Below are 23,317 nucleotides of genomic sequence, written 5' to 3' on the forward strand. Positions count from 1 at the left end.
CCAAACATTTTTTCTAACATTTTTTACAGGCCCTGCAGGGTTGCATCTTTTTTAACTGGGTCATGGTTACATTGTAGATGACGTTGAAAAAGACATATATCCATCAAGTTCAACCTATTTTTTCAATTTAAAGACAGATGCTTATCCTATATTTTGTATTTACAGTATTTTGATCCAGGGGAAGGCAAACAAAAAACCCCAGTAACATTATCCAATGGTGATCCTTATGTCTCATAAAGGGGAGAAACTGCGGCAATCAGATTTCTCTCTGGATCAACATTCTTCCCATGTTTACTTATTTGGTATATCCATGTATAGCTTTCCTTCCCGGAAAGATGTCCAACCTTTTTTTGGAGCATATCTATTGTATCTGCCATCACAGTCTCCCATGGGTAATGAATTCCACATTTTAACTGCCCTTAAAAGAACACTTTCCTTTGTTGCTGGTGAAATCTTCTTTCCTCCAACCTTATGTAATCACAAAAAGGTCTCACAACCTTTGTGAACTCAGTCTGCAGTTTGTAGGATCATAGTGATACAGTTTCTCTGGAGCACAGTTAGTCTCTTGAAAATGCAACTCGACTTAGAAACATACCGTGTATGAACATACAAAATCAAGTTCTCAGCTGTGTAACGGTTCCTGATACATTTTAACGGCTGTTTTTATCAAATAGGCTTTTGCTCCTAAATTTTTAAATCTAAAATGTAAAAAGTGCTATAAGAATTATGAGAAAACAAAATTGTAAAAAAAACAATTTAGCACTAAAATGTGATCAATATGATGAAAACAAAAATATGATGTCCTTGATTTCTTGTTTTTAAAAAAAAAAAATTTTTTTTTAAGGAAAATATATATTTTTGGATGGCTGAAAGGTACTGTACCTTTTTTAGCCAATCCAAAAAATGTTGGCACGAGACTCACGAGGTCTTCACGTGAAGATAAATATCACTATATTAAATAAAAATGCCAAATTTTTTGATTAATTCCTATTCGGATGCCCTCTGGATTTCGCTGGTCATGCACCCATGGCAGCATATACCACAGCATCGTGACTGCTCCTATCCAAAGACCTTTTAACTAATTAACATTTAGTTATGCTAGCAAGTATGTAGGACATACAGTTCAGTTAATCAGAGCCAAGCTGCTGGTCTTCCAATAGCATACAACCCAGACTAAAGGACAGCTGTAGTTTTGGTACTCCATGCTCAGATGCCTCTCCAGTCCTCAGACCCAGCTATGCATTTCACTGCATGTTTCAAGATCCTGAACCACTGATGAAGTTTTACTGAATTGAACCACCCTGAGCCCCGCTGTAAATGCGACCTGTTAAATGAGGCATGCAAGACTGCCAATAATTCTGTTTCTCATGGAGGTACCAATTGGACGACTCTTATCCCGGGAGGGGAGAGGAGTCCTTAACATTTAGTGTGAGTTAATTTTAAGGTACCCAGAGATTGCATTGTTAAGGAAACCCTCATTTTACGAGGTCAATAAACCACTTCGTAGCTCTTTAAACCATTAAAAACATACAACAATTTACAGTGAGCACAAGTGCAGTTTCAAGGGCTACAACAGGCAGGTCAGCTGCCCCACACCATCACTTTGTATTAGAGGTCATTACACTCTGCTCATATTACTCGACCTCTCTGCAGCATTTGACACCGTGGACCACCCTCTTCTCCTTCACATTCTCCATACTCTTGGTATTCGGAACAAAGCTCTATCCTGGATCTCATCCTACCTCTCCCATCGTACTTTCAGTGTCTCTTCTGCTAACACCTCCTCCTCCTCTATTGATCTCTCTGTGGGGGTACCCCAGGGCTCTGTCCTGGGACCTCTTCTCTTTTCTCTGTACACACTCTCTCTAGGTGACCTAATAACATCTTTTGGGTTTAAATATCACCTCTATGCTGACGACACACAAATATACTTTTCAACACCTGACCTTACACCTGCTATACAGACCAAAGTTTCTGAATGTCTCTCTGCTATATCATCCTGGATGGCCCTCCGTCGCCTTAAACTCAACATGGCTAAAACAGAGCTCCTAATACTTCCTCCCAAACCTGGCACTACTACCTCCTTCCACATTACTGTTGGAACTACGATCATCCACCCAGTAGCCCAAGCACGCTGCCTAGGGGTCACACTCGACTCCTCTCTCACATTCGCCCCTCACATTCAAAACATTTCTAAAACTTGTCGCTTTTTCCTCCGCAATATAACAAAGATACGCCCTTTCCTCTGTTGCTCGACTGCTAAAACTCTGACTCAGGCCCTCATTCTCTCCCGTCTTGATTACTGTAACCTCCTGCTGTCCGGCCTTCCTGCCTCTCACCTGTCTCCCCTACAATCTATCCTAAATGCTGCTGCCAGAATCACTCTACTCTTTCCTAGATCTGTCTCAGCATCTCCCCTCCTGAAATCGCTCTCCTGGCTTCCAATCAAATCCTGCATCTCACACTCCATTCTTCTCCTCACTTTTAAAGCTTTACACTCTTCTGCCCCTCCTTACATCTCAGCCCTAATTTCTCGCTATGCACCACCCCGACTCTTGCGTTCTGCTCAAGGATGTCTTCTTTCTACCCCCTTTTTATCTAAAGCCCTCTCCCGCCTTAAACCTTTTTCACTGACTGCCCCACACCTCTGGAATGCCCTTCCCCTCAGTACCCGACTAGCACCCTCTCTATCCACCTTTAAGACCCACCTTAAGACACACTTGCTTAAAGAAGCATACGAATAGCACTGTGGCTATTCTGAACACATGATACATAAAGCTTGGCCCCCTGCAGACGCACTTACCAGAACTCCCTCCTACTGTCTCTGTACGTTCTCCCTACCTACCAATTAGATTGTAAGCTCCTCGGGGCAGGGACTCCTCTTCCTTAATGTTATGTTTGTCTAAAGCACTTATTCCCATGATCTGTTATTTATATTATCTGTTATTTATTCGATTACCACATGTATTACTACTGTGAAGCGCTATGTACATTAATGGCGCTATATAAATAAAGACATACAATACAATACAATTAGTACCTCTGTTTTTCAGGAAGTAGAAAGCAAATTCTTTGCATGCTTACCCGTCTCGCTGACATGTACAAATAGCGCTACACAAAGGTAGTGGCTTCACAAACACATCAAACCGTGCAATGTAAATAGAACGTAGTGAAGTATGACTGCTGAGGGCTGTAATGTTTCATTATTGTTTGTGTTGTATTGTGCTACTTTGCTCTTATTTAATGCAGACCGTTACAAAGCGCTTTTGTTAACCATGTAAATGCTGCTAATGAAAGGCTGCACCGCATGGATTCAGGCGTACGTGCTGCTAGAATCATAGATGCACATTTCCACACTCATTTACAAAAGTGCAGTATCCGTATTGCACACGTTGAATGAATGCATAGGGTTAACCACATGTGGTAGAGGTAATGTGCTTTTGTGTATAAGCCCCTAAAAAAATGCTGAGTAAGATGTAGGCTAAAGTATTCTTGGTGCATTTTGGCATATAAGTGTAAATCAATATTTTTAAACCAAGATGAAGGATTCCCTATGGAAGAAAAATAAAACGCTGAATTGATGTGATTTTAGTGTGTGTGTGTGTGTGTGTGTGTGTGTGTGGTTGTGCATAGAATTTTTGCACTCCCTGCCCCAAAGAGCTTACGATCTAACTTTGGTGCTTGTAGATGAGGTGACTTGCCCAAGGTTACAAAGAGATGTTGACACTGGGATTTAAACTGGATTCACTTGCTTTAAAGGCTACGCCATCACCTCATGAGCTACTGCTTCAGCTCCATATTCTTGTAGATGTGGCGTGATACATGTAAAATAGCCACATCGGATAATATAATTGAATTTTATGACATAACAACAATTTACAATGACCTTTAAAAACACGGTCATTATGTTAACATTATCATTTTAAGAGTAAAAAGTTGAAGTAATTAGGTGTTTAATGTAAGTTTCTAACTAGTTTTTATAGGCATTTAGCTTAATTATTGATAAACTGACTGGGTGCCTGGGCAATTAGATCATATGCAGGAGTTGCTTGGGCAAAAAGGTCAAGAAACTCTTGTGCAAGTGTTTGAAGGGGAAGCAAGCACAAGTAAAAGATCTGGGTTAAGGAGTAATAATTGGGAAATACCGTATGTACAGTAGCATATTTACTTGGGGGGGAAAAATAGTGTTCGTTAAACCATCTGTTTGTTCCCTAGAAACCATTATCCCGATCGGTACAATTAAACCTTGCCAACTGCTAAACATATGTGACACCAACAAGCAGCCCAGACTGGCATAGCACTGTAATCTTTTAATATAAGCTCCAGTGTTCTAGATTGCGTGATGCTGGATTTAGCACTGAATTTCCCAAACCTCTCGTCTCTAAGTTTACTTTCGGCTCGGATAACTGGTGCTTTTATTAGCAGCGTGCCAGTGACACAATGTGCTTCCTCGTGTTTTAATGCTGTTGAAAGCGATGCCTTCCTGCCGTGCTGTCTGATCAGATTATGAAGTCGAAAGGTACAAGAAGTCGATTTTTCCGCAATACAGCAGCACAGGGACTTCGCTCTGCAGCAGTGCAGGGGTTAAGAAACATTGGGTTGCAGTCATCTCTGGCAGTTAAGAGTATATTAAGAAGAATTAGTACAGCAGGTGTTTCAGCCCTGATGATGCTTTCTGAAGCTGCGTCCCTGCTAGCTCTGAGCGGGCTGTTACTTGCATATATAGATATATGTAAGTCCCCGCTCGGGCACACACGCTCACCCAGACTCGGCTCTTATGTAAACCAAAAAAACCTAACTTTCCAGCGCGCTCAATGCCCCCCCCCCCCCGCGTAAATGCCAGGACACCCGGCGCTCATGCTTGGAGCCTGAGACCTCGTCCATGGTCGGCGTGCGACGTCACCCGCGTTTCAGCTGCAGTGACTTGATGTCTTGCAGTGACTTGATACAAACAAAATTATCAATAGTGGCGCTCTAGAATAACCAAATAAAATACAACCTGCCTAAACCCCCAACATACTACATGTGATAAACAGTGTGATCAACAGTGTAATACAAAATATAAAAGTGATACCAATACAAACAAATATGGATGCCGCTATAACCCAGTGGAGGATCCTTCTCACGATCCCATGTAGATAGAAGTGGTGTAAGTCATCGGGAAGCGCAAGCCATGGAAAACAGAAAAAAAGTCTGATGGTGCAGTACACGTGATAATTCGTGAGTTAATATATTGATAAAGGTCTGTGTGCAAAATACTCACAAACATATAGTGAGTGCTGTTCACAAAAAGGTATCTTTAAATCTCAGCCCACCAAGGATGATTAACACCAGGAGCTTCTGGAGACCTTATATATAAAAAGAAACGGACATAGTGCAGACTGGAAGGACAATTTATAAAAGCAGGTAAGTGGTAAGGGATACACTCACATGGTAGTAGATTTAAAAAAGCATTTAGATCCTGCGATCTGGATCTCGGCAAACGAAGCGTGTGCTCTCTGCCTCCCCTGTGTATCGGCGTGCGTGTCACCGGTGCGTCTCACCGGATCCGGAAACCGGAACTGACGTCATCAGCCTGCAGGGGCTCCACTCGCTTAGGAATCTCTCTGGTCTGGTCTGGTCAGCGTCACTCTACGCGTTTCTCCGCATTCGGTTTCTTCAGGAGTCTGAAGTTGCGTCCCTGCTAGCTCTGAGCGGGCTGTTACTTGCATATATAGATATATGTAAGTCCCCGCTCGGGCACACACGCTCACCCAGACTCGGCTCTTATGTAAACCAAAAAAACCTAACTTTCCAGCGCGCTCAATGCCCCCCCCCCCCCCCCGCGTAAATGCCAGGACACCCGGCGCTCATGCTTGGAGCCTGAGACCTCGTCCATGGTCGGCGTGCGACGTCACCCGCGTTTCAGCTGCAGTGACTTGATGTCTTGCAGTGACTTGATGTCACGGAGCTGGTTCGTCGTCATTGGGTGAACCGCTCGCGTGACCTGGCCGTCGCGCCGCAGAATCAAATTGAACTGATTCTTCGCGCACACCGTCACGCTGACAGTCTATGGCTGCGATCATTGTGATCTCGCCGCGCGGTCTCGCGGACCGTGGACGCGACCCCAGTACTTCAATGTCTGTTTTTCTCTGCTTGTGTCAACTTTTTTTTTTTTTTTGCTAGTCTTCTAATAAGCCACAATGTGCACGGACATTTACCCTTCCTAATTCCTGCGTTAATAAGCGGGGGGTGAGAGAGTTGATAGGGTTTTTTTTTTTACCCCTTTAGAATATTACTCTTGTTTTGCAAAACCGTAATCAGCAAACATGCGATCACAGGCCCAACTCCTGTGCAAGTTGATCTGTCAAAGTATAATGAATTCCTTCTATGAAGAGATCTCAATCTTCTCTGAATTTTAGAGGGTGTAGATGTATTTAGTATGAGATTAGTGAAACGTATAAAAGAGATGAACTGGTTGGGTTTACACACTGTGTGCGCCAGCACTGGTTACGGTGCCAATATTACAGGTACAGCCTACATAGGACTAAACTGAACTAATATTAGTGATCTGCTTAACCTCTACGGTGCCTACAGGACAATGAACTACCTGGTCCAAGTCCTGGAAATCCGGTTTCACTTGGATGCTGTCAGTCCCGGCAACAGAAAGCTTAAAGGGTTATCCCACCCAAGACAAAAATGAACCACGTCCAGTGGCATGTTTTAACCCTTTGAGAGCTAGAGGGGCCTCAACACCAGTGCCACAGCCTTGACACGCTGCGATCATGTGAACTTTCCTTTTCCAATGGGGTTTCAAAATCTTTTGCCCTGTTCAGGAGATGCAAGTGTCCAGGAGGTTAAAATGCGTTTTCCCCAGAGCCCAGCGCAGCCTAAAGGTTACAATGATAACCTCAGAAACTAGAGATTAGGAAAATCATAATTTTTAACACTAAACATGTTTGTTTTTCTTTTTAAAAAAAGCAGAACGTAATCGGGGGGCATGATACTAACATAAGTTACTCATACAGGCTTCTGGGGAGGGGAGCTTGCTGCATTACCTAGTTTAATAACCGGACAGCACAATCCATTTCATCAAGAGAATTGCGTTTCCATTTCTAGCAGGCCCCTGGTATAATCGCCCAAGGCCTCGGATATAAAAGGCGCACGCGACGGAGCGCATGGCGTCGGGCCCGCTTGTAGCTTGAGTGATCCGTGGCGTTTGGGATTTCTATGACGCGCGTGGCGGAGGCGTGACTTCACGAGGCTGGTTCGCCCTCATTTGAAGCGGCCGTCGCGTGACAAAAAAATAAATTATTTGTCTGCTGAAAAAATCTGTCGCTCTTCCTATGCCACGTCCTAATAACAGACAGTCTTATTTGAAATAAAACCCTTTAATAAAAACAGTGAATGCTTAGGTTTGTACTCGTTGAATACAATTCTGGTCTTTAAGTACCACTGCGTACCATTGCACTGAGCATTGAGTAGTATTGCCATTTGCATGCAGATCTCGGATCAATACATAACGAATAAATCTTTGTACACAGCTACTTGCACAATGGCTTCATATCTACTGTATACGCTAAAGGGGTTAAGTACGCCAGTAGTAGATTACCAAATGAGGTGGCACTACTGGCTCTCCTTCCAGTCTCAGCTTGTGAGTTACGGGAACAGGCTCTCAGACTTGGCTTAGCCTACTTAACTATTCAGATGCGCACACACACACAAGTGCTCTGCTTCTCCGTGGGCGTTTCCCAACAGAACCTTGTTGAACATTATAATCCCACGGTAGCTGTTTTTTCTGCTCTGATTGTTAGAATATGAAGATTTCCCCCCCCTCCCCCCCATTCTGAATTAACCGTTCTGTGGCAGCTTGGCCTCCAACACAATACACAGACGCGTTTTGATTTTCCCAGCAAGGTGCATCCGTTTCTACACCTAATTCATAATCCTTAGTGATGACCCTTTAACGTCACTGTTATGAATGGAGCGTTTGTGTGAATAATCATTTGTGAGGCATATGAGCAAGAGAGAGAGAGAATACATGGTTATTAGACCAGTATCTGAATTGTAAGTGATGATCAGTTGACAATGTTAACTATTGTCACATGATTTTTAAGTGAAAAGATAAGCAAGCGTGAGGCAGGAGTTCACTTCTTGACTGCACGTAAGCTGTTTTCTAATGCAGACTGTTAACTTGTATCTGCACACTTCAAGTTTGGAAATTGGACACCCCAAAATCATTATTTCGATTCTGGCAAAAATTGGATCTACTGCTCAAGTCCCACCCTTCATGCCTCTTTTTTGCTCCATATTGCATACATGATTATATGCACCTCGTGGCATGGACTCCTTTTCCTACATGTAACTTTTATGTCTGAAGCACTTCTTCCCATTATGTGTTTGTTTAGATTTTTTTTGTTATTTGTATGATTGTCGTGTGTATTACTGCTGTGAAGCGCTATGTACATTAATGGTGCTATATAAATAAAGACATATATACATGCATGCATGCATGAAGAGTGGGATTTTGTTGAACTGGAAGTGTTCAGAGATACACACCTATAAAATGTATCTAATTCATTTTCAATAAGAGTGGGCACAATCTTTTGTGTTCTCATATCTTTATTTTTTTATCCATGTTTTAGACATGATTTTGGTTCTAGAAATCTGTGTCTGTTTTGGTTTTGGTTTTGCATTTTCACAAAATTATTGAGAACTGTAATATATATATATATCCTAAAAATAATTAGATAGCTAAATTAACAAGTGAAAAATGGCAAATAATTTTAAAAAGATATATGGCGGTTAACACCTACAGATGGCACTTGGGCTGGTGTTCTGGTTTTGATTTGAATACACTTGAGGTTGTTGTATTTGGTTTAGCAACGTAAGGTTCTGATTTTAACACACCCCGTTTTAGTCTTCTCTAATTTCCAAGGTAGGAGAGAAAACGAACTATGTCTAGGATTACTGTTTTTAACGTTTCACACCCCTGGAATCCCCAACGCATTGCTTTGTATTGGGGTGCACAGAGCCATTTTGCTAAGAAGAGCCTAGGGGACTTTATGGTTTAAGGAACAAAATGAGACGTTAAAAAAAAAAATAGGATGTTTCTGTAAGAGTAAATGTTTCAAGAATGAACATGTCCCTGGTCTATTTATATTTCACATATTTAATGTTTCGGCATAAAAAGCTCAGCTCAACAAGTGAGCAATGCAAAATGGCCTGAAACCAAATAAGCAGATGTATTAAAAACTGCCATGTTACATAGTAATTGAGAAGGTACACGGTGTGGACTTTTAATAGCTCAGACCCTTTATTCGGTAGTGTGTAGTTTTTTTTTTTTTTCCCCCTGTCTCCATATGCTGTGAAACTGCTTCCCAGTGCTAGATCTAAGATCTCCATTTTAATCAGTGGGCCAAAAATCTTCTCCAGCACTGGCAAGCTGCTTCACAACAAAATGTACAAGGGAACGTAGACCTTTTTAAGGGACCTTTCTGTTTGTCGTGAGCAGTGTCGCGGAATGCGGATTACAAATCTATCCCGCTATAAAAGCATACTGACTTTCAGTCCTGCACAACCCCAGGACTGGATAGCTAAAACAGACCACATTTGTAAAGTGGTAGCCCCTTTTATCAGACTGAACAACACGGAAGAGCTTGGCAACTAATGTCTTCCTCTTAATGATTTTAATCAGCCTTAAAGTAATTTTTATTTGTGTGTGTGGCTTGTGAAAGGCTGAATCATCTAGATTTAATTCGCTGTGTGTAAAGGTTATATACATAGGTTTAATTTTTAATGGTAAACACTGTAATCCCTAGTGTTTACTATTTATCTTATCTCACTGTTGCCTACAATACATGCTGTGAAATGTAAAAGTTCAGTCTTGGTTAACCAAAATTATAAATATATTTTTAATACTTAAATTATTAATTCTAAAGTATTGGGTTTAAAGTGGCCCTTCTTTTGATGTCCGAATAGTAAGCTTAAAACGTCAATACTGTGGAGACTCCCTAATGTAACTGACTCCAGGTTTATACAGAACAGTGATCTTTTTGGGTTTCCCTTAGAAGGAGGTTGAGAAATGCTGATCTAGAAGGGCACAGGGAGAGACTAGCAGCTCTGCTGTTCCCTTTTTAAAAAAAATAAATATATATATATATATATATATATATATATATATATATATATATATATATATACATATGTGTGTGTATTTGTACGATTGTAGCAGGGGGTCTGCGGAGCGGAACCATGTTATTTTCGGCTCTGGGGACTGCTTCCTGAGATAGATACCAGCACCCCCTAAGGAGGCAACTATCTCAGGAAGCAGTGTGTCCCCGGAACTAATAGGGTTCAGCTCCGGAGACCCCCTGCTTCCTACCTAAAGGGGCGGGGGGAATTTGGGGGTAACTTTTTTTTGGGGGTGGGGCATCCTTCGTAGTGCTTGCCTAATGGTGGCACGTAACCTAGGGGCTGGCCTGCTATGTGGTCCTCTATCAATAACTGCTTGTGCTGTGCTGACATGGTGGAAGGCGAGCAGTAACAGTCTAGGGAAGCACAGGTGCTGAAGAGATGTTTTATTAAAGGAAGGAGCTTCCTACAGTGGAATGACTGAAATTCCAAAATTGCAATTCTTCAGACTTTGATTTGCATTATGAATAATACAAACATAGCAATACCAATATAACCTGGAGTGAATTACCATATAGCCTTTGGCAGCGACATGGATATGAACATAAACATTAACTACTATTGGCAGCAATCTCTTCAGATAAGTCACCCACATTTTTGTTACAAGGGGTGTGAAGCATCTCCCAGCATGTGGTTGAGGTGCTTTTATATGTTGTTTTAAGAAGAGGGCCTTCATCCAATATGGATGTGAGTCCTGCCTACCGTATGAGCCAGGCATTGTTCTCTTCTGAACCTGCGATGAGACAGGTATTGTCCTGAAGTGGTAGAGACAGGTTCAAACAATTACAAATGAACAAACCTCTTTTTCATATAGCACTCTTCTCCCAAAGGGACTCGGCGCGTTACAGGACCGTGCATGGGATTGTTACAGGCAGTCCCTGCCCAGACAATCTTACCACCTATGTTTTGGTGCCTGAGGCACAAGGAGAGAAAGTGACTTGACCAAGATCACAAGGAGATGGCACCAGGTTACCCTGCTTCAAACTCTGTCATTGTTATCAGAGTCTGTGCCTTTTACTCACTGCTTCTGCCCTATAGAAAGTAAGTAGAAAAAGTCAATAAGTAAATTGAGCACGGTGGATTGTGGCATTAAAATGTAAAAGGCTTGGCTATGGAATGACTTAAAATTATTTTGCAGATCGCATTGTACAACCCTACATCTAATTTTAGATGATCAGATTCATTTTAATGGTGAAGGAACCTTTTTAAAAAGTATAAATGATGCAGTAGGTGTCAAGACTAGGAGGATGGGACTTCTAATGTCAAGTAGTTGGACAATGGAGCTTATTTTTCTTTCATCTTATTATATATTAGTGAAAGCACTGTATGCCTGTCTGCATCTTCCTGTGTCCCTAGGAAAATCTCATTGGTCCCTTGGCCCGCCCGCCCCCTCACACCTCTCATTGGACTGAGGCGGAGTGACCACACACACACACACACACACACACACACACACACACACACACACACACACACACACACACACACACACATCCCGCTCCCTTACCCTCCGGCCCCAACACACCTCACCTGCAGCCTTCACCTCTCTGTCCTCTCCCCCACCCCCCATCACACTCACCTCCCTCCCCCCCATCACACTCACCTCCCTCCCCCCCATCACACTCACCTCCCTCACCCCACCGGCACTCCACTCACCTCCCCCCCTCCCCGGTGTGCTCCACTCACCTCCCCCTCTCCCCGGTGTGCTCCACTCACCTCCCCCCCTCCCCGGTGTGCTCCACTCACCTCCCCCGTGCGCTCCACTCACCCCCCCCCTCCCCGGTGTGCTCCACTCACCTCCCCCCCTCCCCGGTGTGCTCCACTCACCTCCCCCCTCCCCGGTGTGCTCCACTCACCTCCCCCACTCCTCGGTGTGCTCCACTCACCTCCCCCCTCCCAGGTGTGCTCCACTCACCTCCCCCCCTCCCCGGTGTGCTCCACTCACCTTCCCCCCCTCCCCGGTGTGCTCCACTCACCACCCCCCCTCCCCGGTGTGCTCCACTCACCTCCCCCGTGCTCCACTCACCTCCCCCCCTCCCCGGTGTGCTCCACTCACCTCCCCCCCTCCCCGGTGTGCTCCACTCACCTCCCCCCCTCCCCGGTGTGCTCCACTCACCTCCTCCCCTCCCCGGTGTGCTCCACTCGCCTCCCCCCCTCCCCGGTGTGCTCCACTCACCTCCCCCGTGCTCCACTCACCTCCCCCGTGCTCCACTCACCTCCCCCCCCCTCCCCGACGGCCGGACAGGCAGTGGCCAGGCAGCCTTTAGCTGCCACGTGGCACCTAAGATGGCGGCACCCAGAAGGACCCCCTTCCTCCCTCGCAGAGTAACTAAGATGGCGGCGGCCGGAAGGAGAGGTGACGTGTGTGTGTCACTGTGTGTGTCACTGTGTGTGTCACTGTGTGTCACTGTGTGTGTGTGTGTGCGTGTGTCACTGTGTGTGTGTGTGGGACACTGTGTGTGTGTGTCAGACACTGTAGGGTGGGGACCGGAGCTACGCATGGGGGGGGGGGGCGGAGCGGAGAGAGAGGGGGGGAGCAAAGAAACATACAGGGGGAGTGGAGAGGAGGGACCCGCAAATTTTAAGCAACCCACCCCTCCTCCTGTCCACTGCCCCCCCTCCTGTCCACTGTCCCCCCCTCCTGTCCACTGTCCCCCCCTCCTGTCCACTGTCCCCCCCTCCTGTCCACTGTCCCCCCTCCTGTCCACTGTTACCCCCCTCCTGTCCACTGTTACCCCCCTCCTGTCCACTGTCCCCCCCCTCCTGTCCACTGTCACCCCCCTCCTGTCCACTGTCACCCCCCTCCTGTCCACTGTCACCCCCCTCCTGTCCACTGTCACCCCCCTCCTGTCCACTATCACCCCCCCTCCTGTCCACTATCACCCCCCCTCCTGTCCACTGTCACCCCCCTCCTGTCCACTGTCACCCCCCTCCTGTCCACTGTCACCCCCCTCCTGTCCACTGTCACCCCCCCCTCCTGTCCACTGTCACCCCCCCTCCTGTCCACTGTCACCCCCCCTCCTGTCCACTGTCACCCCCCCTTCTGTCCCATCCCCCTCCTGTCCACTGTCCCGTCCCCCTCCTGTCCACTGTCCCGTCCCCCTCCTGTCCACTGTCCCGTCCCCCTCCTGTCCACTGTCCCGTCCCCTCCTGTCCACTGTCCCGTCCCCCTCCTGTCCACTGTCCCGTCCCCCTCCTGTCCACTGTCCCGTCCCCCTCCTGTCCACTGTCCCGTCCCCCTCCTGTCCACTGTCCCGTCCCCCTCCTGTCCACTGTCCCGTCCCCCTCCTGTCCACTGTCCCGTCCCCCTCCTGTCCACTGTCCCGTCCCCCTCCTGTCCACTGTCCCGTCCCCCTCCTGTCCACTGTCCCGTCCCCCTCCCCTCCTCCTGTCCACTGTCCCGTCCCCCTCCCCTCCTCCTGTCCACTGTCCCGCCCCCCTCCCCTCCTCCTGTCCACTGTCCCGTCCCCCTCCCCTCCTCCTGTCCACTGTCCCGTCCCCCTCCCCTCCTCCTGTCCACTGTCCCGTCCCCCTCCTGTCCACTGTCTCCCCCCCCTTTCCCCCCCTCTCCCCCCTTTCCCCCTCCTTTTCCCCCCCTCTCCCCCCCCCCCCTTTCCTAGCGGGAAATTTAACTCACGGGCAACGCCGGGTCTCTCAGCTAGTTATGTATAAATGATGTCAATAGTTAAGAACTGTTCAATCCTAAATGACAACTGTATGTAAGACCCACATCTGTGGAAGATTATACTAAATCTTGTACAAGGATATGAATGTATAATGAGTCCATTATGTGATATAAAACTTGATATTCATTAATAAATATAATCCTACAATTTTATAGTTCTAACTACTTTCAACAGTTTCTTAGTAAAAAATGTTTTATTTGTCTTAACTGGCTGCAGTGCAGACTTGATAAAACTAAGCTGTCATTTAGTGCAACTTTGGAATGGCTGTGTTTCCTAAAGAGGTGTTTGTGTTTTGTCCCGATTCGGTTCACAGATGTTTGTGTGACTTATTTTAGCTATTCACGCAAAAGCAAGACCTTTCTGTGAACTTTGTATTTAAAAAAAATAAATATAAAAAAAAAATCTCCACATTAATTGTAGAGTTTATACATTTTTTTTTTTTTTTTTACTTAATTAAAACAATTGCAGAGCTACCAAAATTCTCAGTCTGGCAAAGGTTGTCAAACTTCCCAAGATACTTGCTATATTATAACAAGTAAGCCCTTGCTCTCTTTCGACTTTGCTGAACTTTGGCATTTTTGCTACTTTGACAATAGCCATGGATGCCAAAATGCATACAAGGGGGTTGCCCACCTCTTCGATTTTAACTATTGCTTAACAAAACGATCCACGTTGTACACCTGCTAAAGCATGGTATACATGTGGCCAAGGTCTTACATGTCACTGCATCTTGGATATTCTATTCATATCTGTCACAAAGAATAGCTGCACATTTGGGTAGAAATTCAGATATAGGCACATTGCTGAACTTTTCTGTACAATTGACTATTCTATTTTGTATTTTCATCCCTGCATAAATGCTAAAATGTGCCCATGACCCAGTCAAAGCTTTTTTGACATCCCCCTCCTGCCAAGTTTTGATCTTTGTTGACGGACAGGCAGGAGAGCAATAATAAGCTGGTGGAGAGAGGAAAAATGGGTGCGCATGTTTATGTGATTATGTATCGTAATTTACAGTACATCTTAATGAAATAGTCTTTGAGTTGGACATTTTCACTTGCAGAATATATGTGAATATATCTTTGTATTACATCAGGAGAATAAATGATGCCAATTATTTGAAATTATTTTCTTACAGATGGTCTTTAAAGTCGGAAACTCTGCATCAATCGGCAGTGCTATCTGCATTAGACATTGAGCATGCCACTTTGTCTCCCTGTGCTTAATGATTAGGAATGTATCGTGCAAGGATAAGCAATTAGTATTTTATCACCGAGTAATAATGCCTGTTAGCAGCTGCATCTACTCTTGGTTGTGATGTATTTTGTTGTAACTAACTGCCAATTAACTGTAAAGCAAAGTATTCACCCATTATACATGATACATTTTTATAGCGCAAACCATGTACACCATGCGTAACAGAACAGGTATTAAATTACAATATGTGATTTAAACATGCTCAGAATCGTATCTTGGGGCTTGCATATGAAACACTGTGTGAGTGGGTGAATGCGTGACCTTGTTTTACCAGAAGGCATACTTACAGTATACTGTTTCCAGCGCATGCTTCCCTGCACCACTGCCCGCTTTAATAATCGGAAAAAAGACACCAGTGCCTATCGTATGAATTGACATCACTTGTATATCTTTGAAGCAGAAGAAGCTCGGGTGAAAAAAGAGAGAGAGAGAAGAATTTAAAATATATATATATATATATATATATATATATATATATATATATATATATATATATATATATATATATATATATATATATATATGCAGCCTTTGATTACCTTTATTGAAAATGAATTGCCTAAGCTGACGATCGATTTAGTTCTCCCGTGATCGATCAACAAAGATCCTGCTTCTCTGCGTTCATTATATGGTTACTTTTCAGTTTCAAATCAATGCTTCAGTCAGTGTAACTCAGCAACTACAATGTATTCTTATATTACTAAGGGAACATAATTATAATTGCAAACATAATTTGCAGCTCCAACTGCTGGGAATAGTGGCAACAGATTTATCACGAACATGAGTGTTGCAAATATATTGCACTGCTGCAGAGGTGCGCTAAAACCTGCTATAGAAATCAAAGGATTATCAATATATATATTAAAACCTCATTCAAAAAAAGGCATTTAGAGTTTAAAAAAAAAAAAAACTTGTAGGATATTGCTTGGTCTGCAGCTTTAAGTACAGTATGTAGCAGTAAGCATGCACATAGTGCTTTACAAAACAGACTTTACAGCGTAAGGATTTATATTAATGCATGACAAGTTAGTGCATCAGACATAAGGACGGGAGCTCTAGCAGTACTTCCAATCCGTTTATTTGCTCCTAGTGTGTGTTTCTTTACTAAAAGTGATGCTTTTAATAGTTGTATAATAATGCAAAACTAAGCTCTCCTGTTCTCCAAGGAAAAGGGACTAGCGTTTTTATACGCAACTACATTTCTCAAGGTTTTAAAGACATCACTTTGAGCACAAGATTTTGGGAAGGAGGAGTAGATGAAACTGGTTAAGACAAGGCCCCGTCCAAATCCTTTTATAACCCTGTATTTGTACCTAGTAGTTTTAATGTACTGAAAATGACAACATTCTAGCACACAAAGAGAAATGTAACATGTTTTTTATTGGGACCAATCTTCATTAGGCAGTATTAGTGTTAGAATTGGACACAATGGCACCAATCATAAATCACCTTAAGCGATTTATCCAATTTGTAATCCAGGTCAAAATATGACACAATTAAAACAAAACTCTCAAATAATTGTCGTTTATCACTGGGAACAAATTAGTTTGATTAATTAGTACAGTGTAATCATTTGAATTTAAGGTACTGGGTGAAGCAAATTAAATGACTTGCATCTGATAAAAAGATCTTTCAATCGAAGATACAGATGTTCTATAGACAGTGCACACATTTCCATGGGATGGCAGCATAGAGCTGGATTTGAAATACCTTTTATCCTGTTATGTGAAGTTTACTACTTCAGAAGCGTGTACAGGTTTAACTCGTGTAGTACAGTAAGTATCTTGCCCCCGAGCATGTCCTGCTTACTAAAAAAAAAAATCCCCAATCCTTTTTTAAAGTTAAAAACGAGTTATTAATCGTAGTGTTGGAGGGACCATGGTAACCTTTAGATTGCTCTGGGGAGAGCTCCATTTGAATCTCCCAGACACTTAATCTTTCAAACGCTTGTATTTCCTGAATGGAAATCACATTTAAAAAAATAAAAATAAAAAACAGCACTGGAAAAATCCAAAGTACATGTTTAAAAATGGCTTTCTGCCACTTGTACAGGACTCCCAACACATTTCTCTCCTCGGAAACAAATTAGAAATCCATAAGATTTACTTATCCTCATTGTAATCACCTCTCCCAGTAATTGTGGATCCAAAAAGCTCTTATGAGGGCCATAGTTGCATTCTGATTAGTTGGTTGTTCTCCTGGCCCATTTGTGACAGGACAGGACATTTGAGTGTCGCTACCATGGCTGAGAATTCAACATTCTTAATATTACTTGATAATGCTTTGGGGAATGATTATTTTGGTATTGGTTCAACTCCCGTACAGACCTGTCTCACTGATGTTTACTGTCCATGGTCTCAAAGACTTGGAAGGGTCTCCCTCATTAAAAGTTTTTCCATTTAAATAGCAAATACAAATATCACTTGTGAGCACATTCACACGTCTCCAGACCGATCTGCAACCCTGCTTTTCACCATTATCTCTTGGGCATACAATGCTTCCATGGCAGGTAGGGATTCTGGGAAAGCACATGCAAATGAGCACACGCTGTCACCTTTTGCTCCAAATCCATTTGAACATGGACCCCTGTAAGCGTATGCCTGCTGCATTATAAAGCTTTTCAGCACAGCCTGGGTTAAAGTAGTGCACAGCCGATAAAACGTACTCGGACAGCTATTTCAACCTTTTGGGTCTCAGTGTGAGCCTGATTTTGAAATTGATTGAAATATAATTCTTTTGGACTACAATTTACAAATCTCACCGATTTTGTGGCCATAGGGCTCTTCTGAGCGTGACCTAAACTTCAGTTAGAACTAAGAGAAGCCACTTATTCCTTCCACCCTATAATGAAACATCCTTTCTGCTGGTTTTGTTTGTGCATTATTTAAACAGGAGGGTATGCCATGTTGCCTTATTGCCGCGTTTATAGTGACGGCGATGTGACCGATGACGTCGCCACTCGCGAAAGTTGCACTTAGGTTTGGAGCGACGTCGCTGGCGACAAGGCCAGTGACATCACGAAGGGGGCGGGCAGAGTACAGTAGGCGCTCTGTGATTGGTGTAGAGACAGTCACGTGCCGACCGTCTCTCCCAAAATCAAATTCTACTGACTTGCTATATTCTACTTACTATAAGCGGATGCGACAGATCCAATGTATTTGTTTTGGCGCGGCACTGGGCACTATAAGCGCAGCCTAAGACAGTATGGGTCTCCAGCATGGCAGCTTTTGCATGCCTAGCTTTGCCCATCCCACGTCTGGACAAAAGATGGTGGCCGACAGGAAGCGGCTAAACCGTTAATGACTAATGATATTGCCTCTTTCAGGAGATGTTGGATAAAAATGGCGTTGGTGGTTCTGCAGGGGGGTATGAAATAACATGGAGTGGTGGTTGTATGCAGCTGTCAGATAAGGTTGTATTGCAGAGGGTGTTCAATAACAGGGTTGTTTTATTGCAGTGAGGTAACATGGGGACCTGGGGGTGGTGGTAACTTGCCTTGCAAGGATGAGTAGGTATATTTTTATTTAGTGTACTCGACGCTTTACAAAATAGACAATACAGGGAATTTTTGTACAATAAGTGCAACAAACAAAATGAGACAATAGGAAAGGAACTCCCTGCCCTGGAGAGCTTGCAATCTAACCAGTGAGCAAAGTTTGAACAGCTGCATGTTAAGAGCCCCACAGGGAGGCTGGAGGAAACTTTAACTTCCAAGCACTGAAATGGAGTGAGGTTTGGGGGTTCTTGCGTCACAAAAGCAGCATTTTAATTGGAAAGTGCTGACTTCTTATCAGTCAGACTCCATTAAAGTCTGCTTCTCTCTGCCCCAAATCAGTCAGAGCTGACATGTCTACACAAGAGTCTGAGAGTAAAGCATGTAGATGGGGTGTGTGATTTTGGTGCTGGGGTGAGACTCCAGAGCCCCTCACCGGGTGACTCCCCCCCCCCCCCCCCCCCATGTCCCTGAGTGTTGACATGTGAGAGTGGCCGGTATCCTGGGAGGGGAGAGGCGGACACTGGGCGGTATCTATGTTGGAGGCGGTGGGGCACTAGGGGAGGGGGGAGGGATGTGTTGGGGCGGAGGGGTAACCGCTGGAGGTGTGGAGGGGTGTGACATGGCATGTGATGTGTGCAGGGCTGCTCCATGCCGGGAGGAGGCGGTAAGTGGGTGGTGTTATTACGGGGGAGGGGGCGGTGGAAGATGGCGGCCAGGCGCACCGCTGTGCCCGGCTCCTCTGCTCTGCCCCCGGCCGTTAGGAGAGCAGCGGGTGGCCTGGCTGACCCGGACTGGTTTTTTTCCCCCTGGCAGGAGTGCGACAAGATGTCCGGGGCTGCGATGCTGAGAGACCCCCCGGCGGCGGCGGCCGCCGCTCCTGCGGCGGGGGACGAGTCATCTGACAGCGAAGGGGAGCATGAGGGGCCGCAGAAACTCATCCGCAAAGTGTCCACCTCCGGACAGATCCGCAGCAAGGTGAGGGGGGGGGGTCGTATATATACTGTGTAAACACTGCCCACACACACATACAGACACACTAGCAGGGATACACATCTGTACACTGCCAGCAGCTGAGGGGTGTGTATACACACACACACACACACACACACACACACTAGCAGGGATACACATCTGTACACTGCCGGCAGCTGGGATTTGTACATCTGTATACTGCCAGCAACTGAGCTTTATATGTATGTACTCCTCTGGTAGCCGCAGTTTATAGATGTGTACATGTATTCGCTGCTGCTATTTATAGATGTGTTTTATGTCTGTACATGCACACTGTCAGCGTCTGGGATCTCCATGTCTGTACATGCACACTGTCAGCGTCTGGGATCTCCATGTCTGTACATGCACACTGTCAGCGTCTGGGATCTCCATGTCTGTACATGCACACTGTCAGCGGCTGGGATCTCCATGTCTGTACATGCACACTGTCAGCGGCTGGGATCTCCATGTCTGTACATGCACACTGTCAGCGGCTGGGATTTGCATATCGGTACATGCACACTGTCAGCGGCTGGGATTTGCATATCGGTACATGCACACTGTCAGCGGCTGGGATTTGCATATCGGTACATGCACACTGTCAGCGGCTGGGATCTCCATGTCTGTACATGCACACTGTCAGCGGCTGGGATCTCCATGTCTGTACATGCACACTGTCAGCGGCTGGGATTTGCATATCGGTACATGCACACTGTCAGCAGCTGGGATCTCCATGTCTGTACATGCACACTGTCAGCGGCTGGGATTTCTACATAGAAGTAAAATGATTTGCACTTCAGGGAAACAGCTCCCCAGTGCTCTGTCAATATCAATGCAAACAGTTGGCGTCCACCAGTATGCAACAGGATTTTAAATGAAATCGACCATTATTGGGAGATCCTACATATTCTATTTTATTTTAAGATCCTGTTACGTGCCGATGAACTCTGTTACTGCATGGATTTCTGTAGATGGGCATTGCCAACGTCTCTTTACTCTGTCTGTGAGCTGCCTGTACCTGTGCACGCTACCTGTACCTGTGCCTCCCACCCTGTCCGCTGCCTGTACCTGTGCCTCCCACCCTGTCTGCTGCCTGTACCTGTGACGCCCAACCTGTCTGCTGCCTGTACCTGTGCCTCCCACCCTGTCTGCTGCCTGTACCTGTGCCTCCCACCCTGTCTGCTGCCTGTACCTGTGCCTCCCACCCTGTCTGCTGCCTGTATCTGTGCCTCCCACCCTGTCCGCTGCCTGTATCTGTGCCTCCCACCCTGTCCGCTGCCTGTATCTGTGCCTCCCACCCTGTCCGCTGCCTGTACCTGTGCCTCCCACCCTGTCCGCTGCCTGTATCTGTGCCTCCTACCCTGTCCGCTGCCTGTACCTGTGCCTCCCACCCTGTCTGCTGCCTGTACCTGTGCCTCCCACCCTGTCTGCTGCCTGTACCTGTGCCTCCCACCCTGTCTGCTTCCTGTACTTGTGCCTCCCACCCTGTCTGCTGCCTGTACCTGTGCCTCCCACCCTGTCTGCTGCCTGTGCCTCCCACCCTGTCTGCTGCCTGTGCCTCCCACCCTGTCTGCTGCCTGTGCCTCCCACCCTGTCTGCTGCCTGTGCCTCCCACCCTGTCTGCTGCCTGTGCCTCCCACCCTGTCTGCTGCCTGTGCCTCCCACCCTGTCTGCTGCCTGTACCTGTGCCTCCCACCCTGTCTGCTGCCTGTGCCTCCCACCCTGTCTGCTTCCTGTACCTGTGCCTCCCACCCTGTCTGCTTCCTGTACCTGTGCCTCCCACCCTGTCTGTACTTGCACCCTTGACGCCTGTGCTCTTCCATGAATAGTTGGTATTTCAGGATGTTCCTGGCCAGGCTGACATTATGCAATTCAAGTTCTTTCATGCATTTAAAATGTTCCGTGTTTCATTATAAAGGTTCCTGTTCTCTGTTGTGCTGAGTGTGTTAAACATGCTGTAAAACCCTAGCATCATCATCTGTCTGTATTTTAATAGTGGTAACAATTGACCACGTGGCACCTTTATTCCATTGTTGTTTTTTTGTTTTTTTTATTATGTTTACTGCTAATCACTTTTGAAATTGTAAACGTAAAACTCCCAACAAAAAATATCAGAGGGGTACAAATGTCTTATTGAAAACCTATGCATTACAGCAATTTTACTCCAATTAAAACCTACTAAACGATATCTTAAGTACTGTATGAAATCAGTTAAAAATAAAAGCAAAGGCAGTTTCTGAAAGTAAAATGATGCATTGATCTAATTCACTGTTTTGTTTTTTTTAACAGGGGTTCCTAGTAACCCGTGGGATCCCTGAGCCTCCATAAATCGTTCCATGCAATGGTCAGGTCATTTGAAAAGTTTACTAAATACAGCAGAATTTACAGAAATTAGAATTGGGGAATGGGGTTCCTTCCAATGCATCTGATCTCAGACTTGCTATTAGAGAGAGTTGGGGTTCCTTCCAATGCATCTGATCTCAGACTTGCTATTAGAGAGAGTTGGGGTTCCTTCCAATGCATCTGATCTCAGACTTGCTATTAGAGAGAGTTGGGGTTCCTTCCAATGCATCTGATCTCAGACTTGCTATTAGAGAGAGTTGGGGTTCCTTCCAATGCATCTGATCTCAGACTCGCTATTAGAGAGAGTTGGGGTTCCTTCCAATGCATCTGATCTCAGACTCGCTATTAGAGAGAGTTGGGGTTCCTTCCAATGCATCTGATCTCAGACGCGCTATTAGATGGTTGCGGTTATGCAGAATTTCACCATATAATTATAGGGTTCCTTAACCAAAAAAAGGTTGAAACCCCTGGCCTACCTAGCTACCAAGACCTCACTATACAGGCTCAAAAGTGTGTGTGTTAAATGAGATGTTCTGATGTTTACGGTTTCCTTTCTTTCTTTTGTTATTTTTTTTTGCTCCAGAAATCAGAACAATTAAATTGCCACTTTTAGCCATGTGTATACTGTAAAAATGCTGCTTCCTGATTACTGCACACATATATTATATTATATATAATTCTCAGGAGGAGGTAAAACATGAGGATTTTATTATGGGGTTCTTGGTTCCTGTGATATTTTTCAAACTTTTCTTTAGTGGAATCACATGAATATAACGATTTTACACCCCCCTCTGACAAAATAGGAAAATATTGTCAGTAAATTACAATATGGCAATATTTTTAATGCTAGTCGTAAAGTATTTCAGATATATCCGGTGCTTAGAATAGAGTTGTTTGCTGGCCATAAAGCTGTGTGTGAAGCACACTCTTGCGTGTCTGTGACGTATCTTAGCACTTGGTGTGTACAAATAGGAGCGTTTGTTACTGTTCCATTTGTATAAATATATTATTAAAATGTGTGTGTATATTAAGTATTCTGTTGCTTCACTTTCCATAGTATCACTTATTCAGTCCTTGGCACCAGGAAATAAACTGGCGACAAACTGCGGAAAAATAATCGACAATCTGGGAAGACTAGAAATATTTGAAGGGCAAAAACAAAATTGAACCAATGCTAGTGGGGAGAATGTTAAAAAGGTTGGAGGAGATTTTAAAGTAGGATGGAGGGGGGAGGGGAATGAAATAGATAAACTAAATAGATTAGATGAGGAAACAAGGAGTTATGGAGGTAGAATGGGGGCAGGTGCGAGTATGACAAGCAGTGAGACACCCATAGTAAATACAGATACTAGAAAACTTCTAAAGATTAAAC

The 23,317-nt window shown here is 44.8% G+C and overlaps 1 protein-coding gene across 1 annotated transcript in view; it reads left to right on the top strand.

The window, feature by feature from the left end:
* Positions 1-19,294: 19,294 nt before the first annotated feature.
* Positions 19,295-23,317, top strand: part of DGKH (diacylglycerol kinase eta) — a 295,282-nt gene continuing 291,259 nt past the window's right edge. Inside the window, exon 1 of the mRNA XM_075591074.1 lies at positions 19,295-19,587. Within this exon, the coding sequence (XP_075447189.1) occupies positions 19,318-19,587 (270 nt within the window). The 5' untranslated portion in view covers positions 19,295-19,317. The remainder of the gene's footprint in view (positions 19,588-23,317) is intronic.

Source organism: Ascaphus truei, chromosome 3 (genome assembly GCF_040206685.1).
Source record: "Ascaphus truei isolate aAscTru1 chromosome 3, aAscTru1.hap1, whole genome shotgun sequence".
NCBI classification, from domain to species: Eukaryota; Metazoa; Chordata; class Amphibia; order Anura; family Ascaphidae; genus Ascaphus; species Ascaphus truei.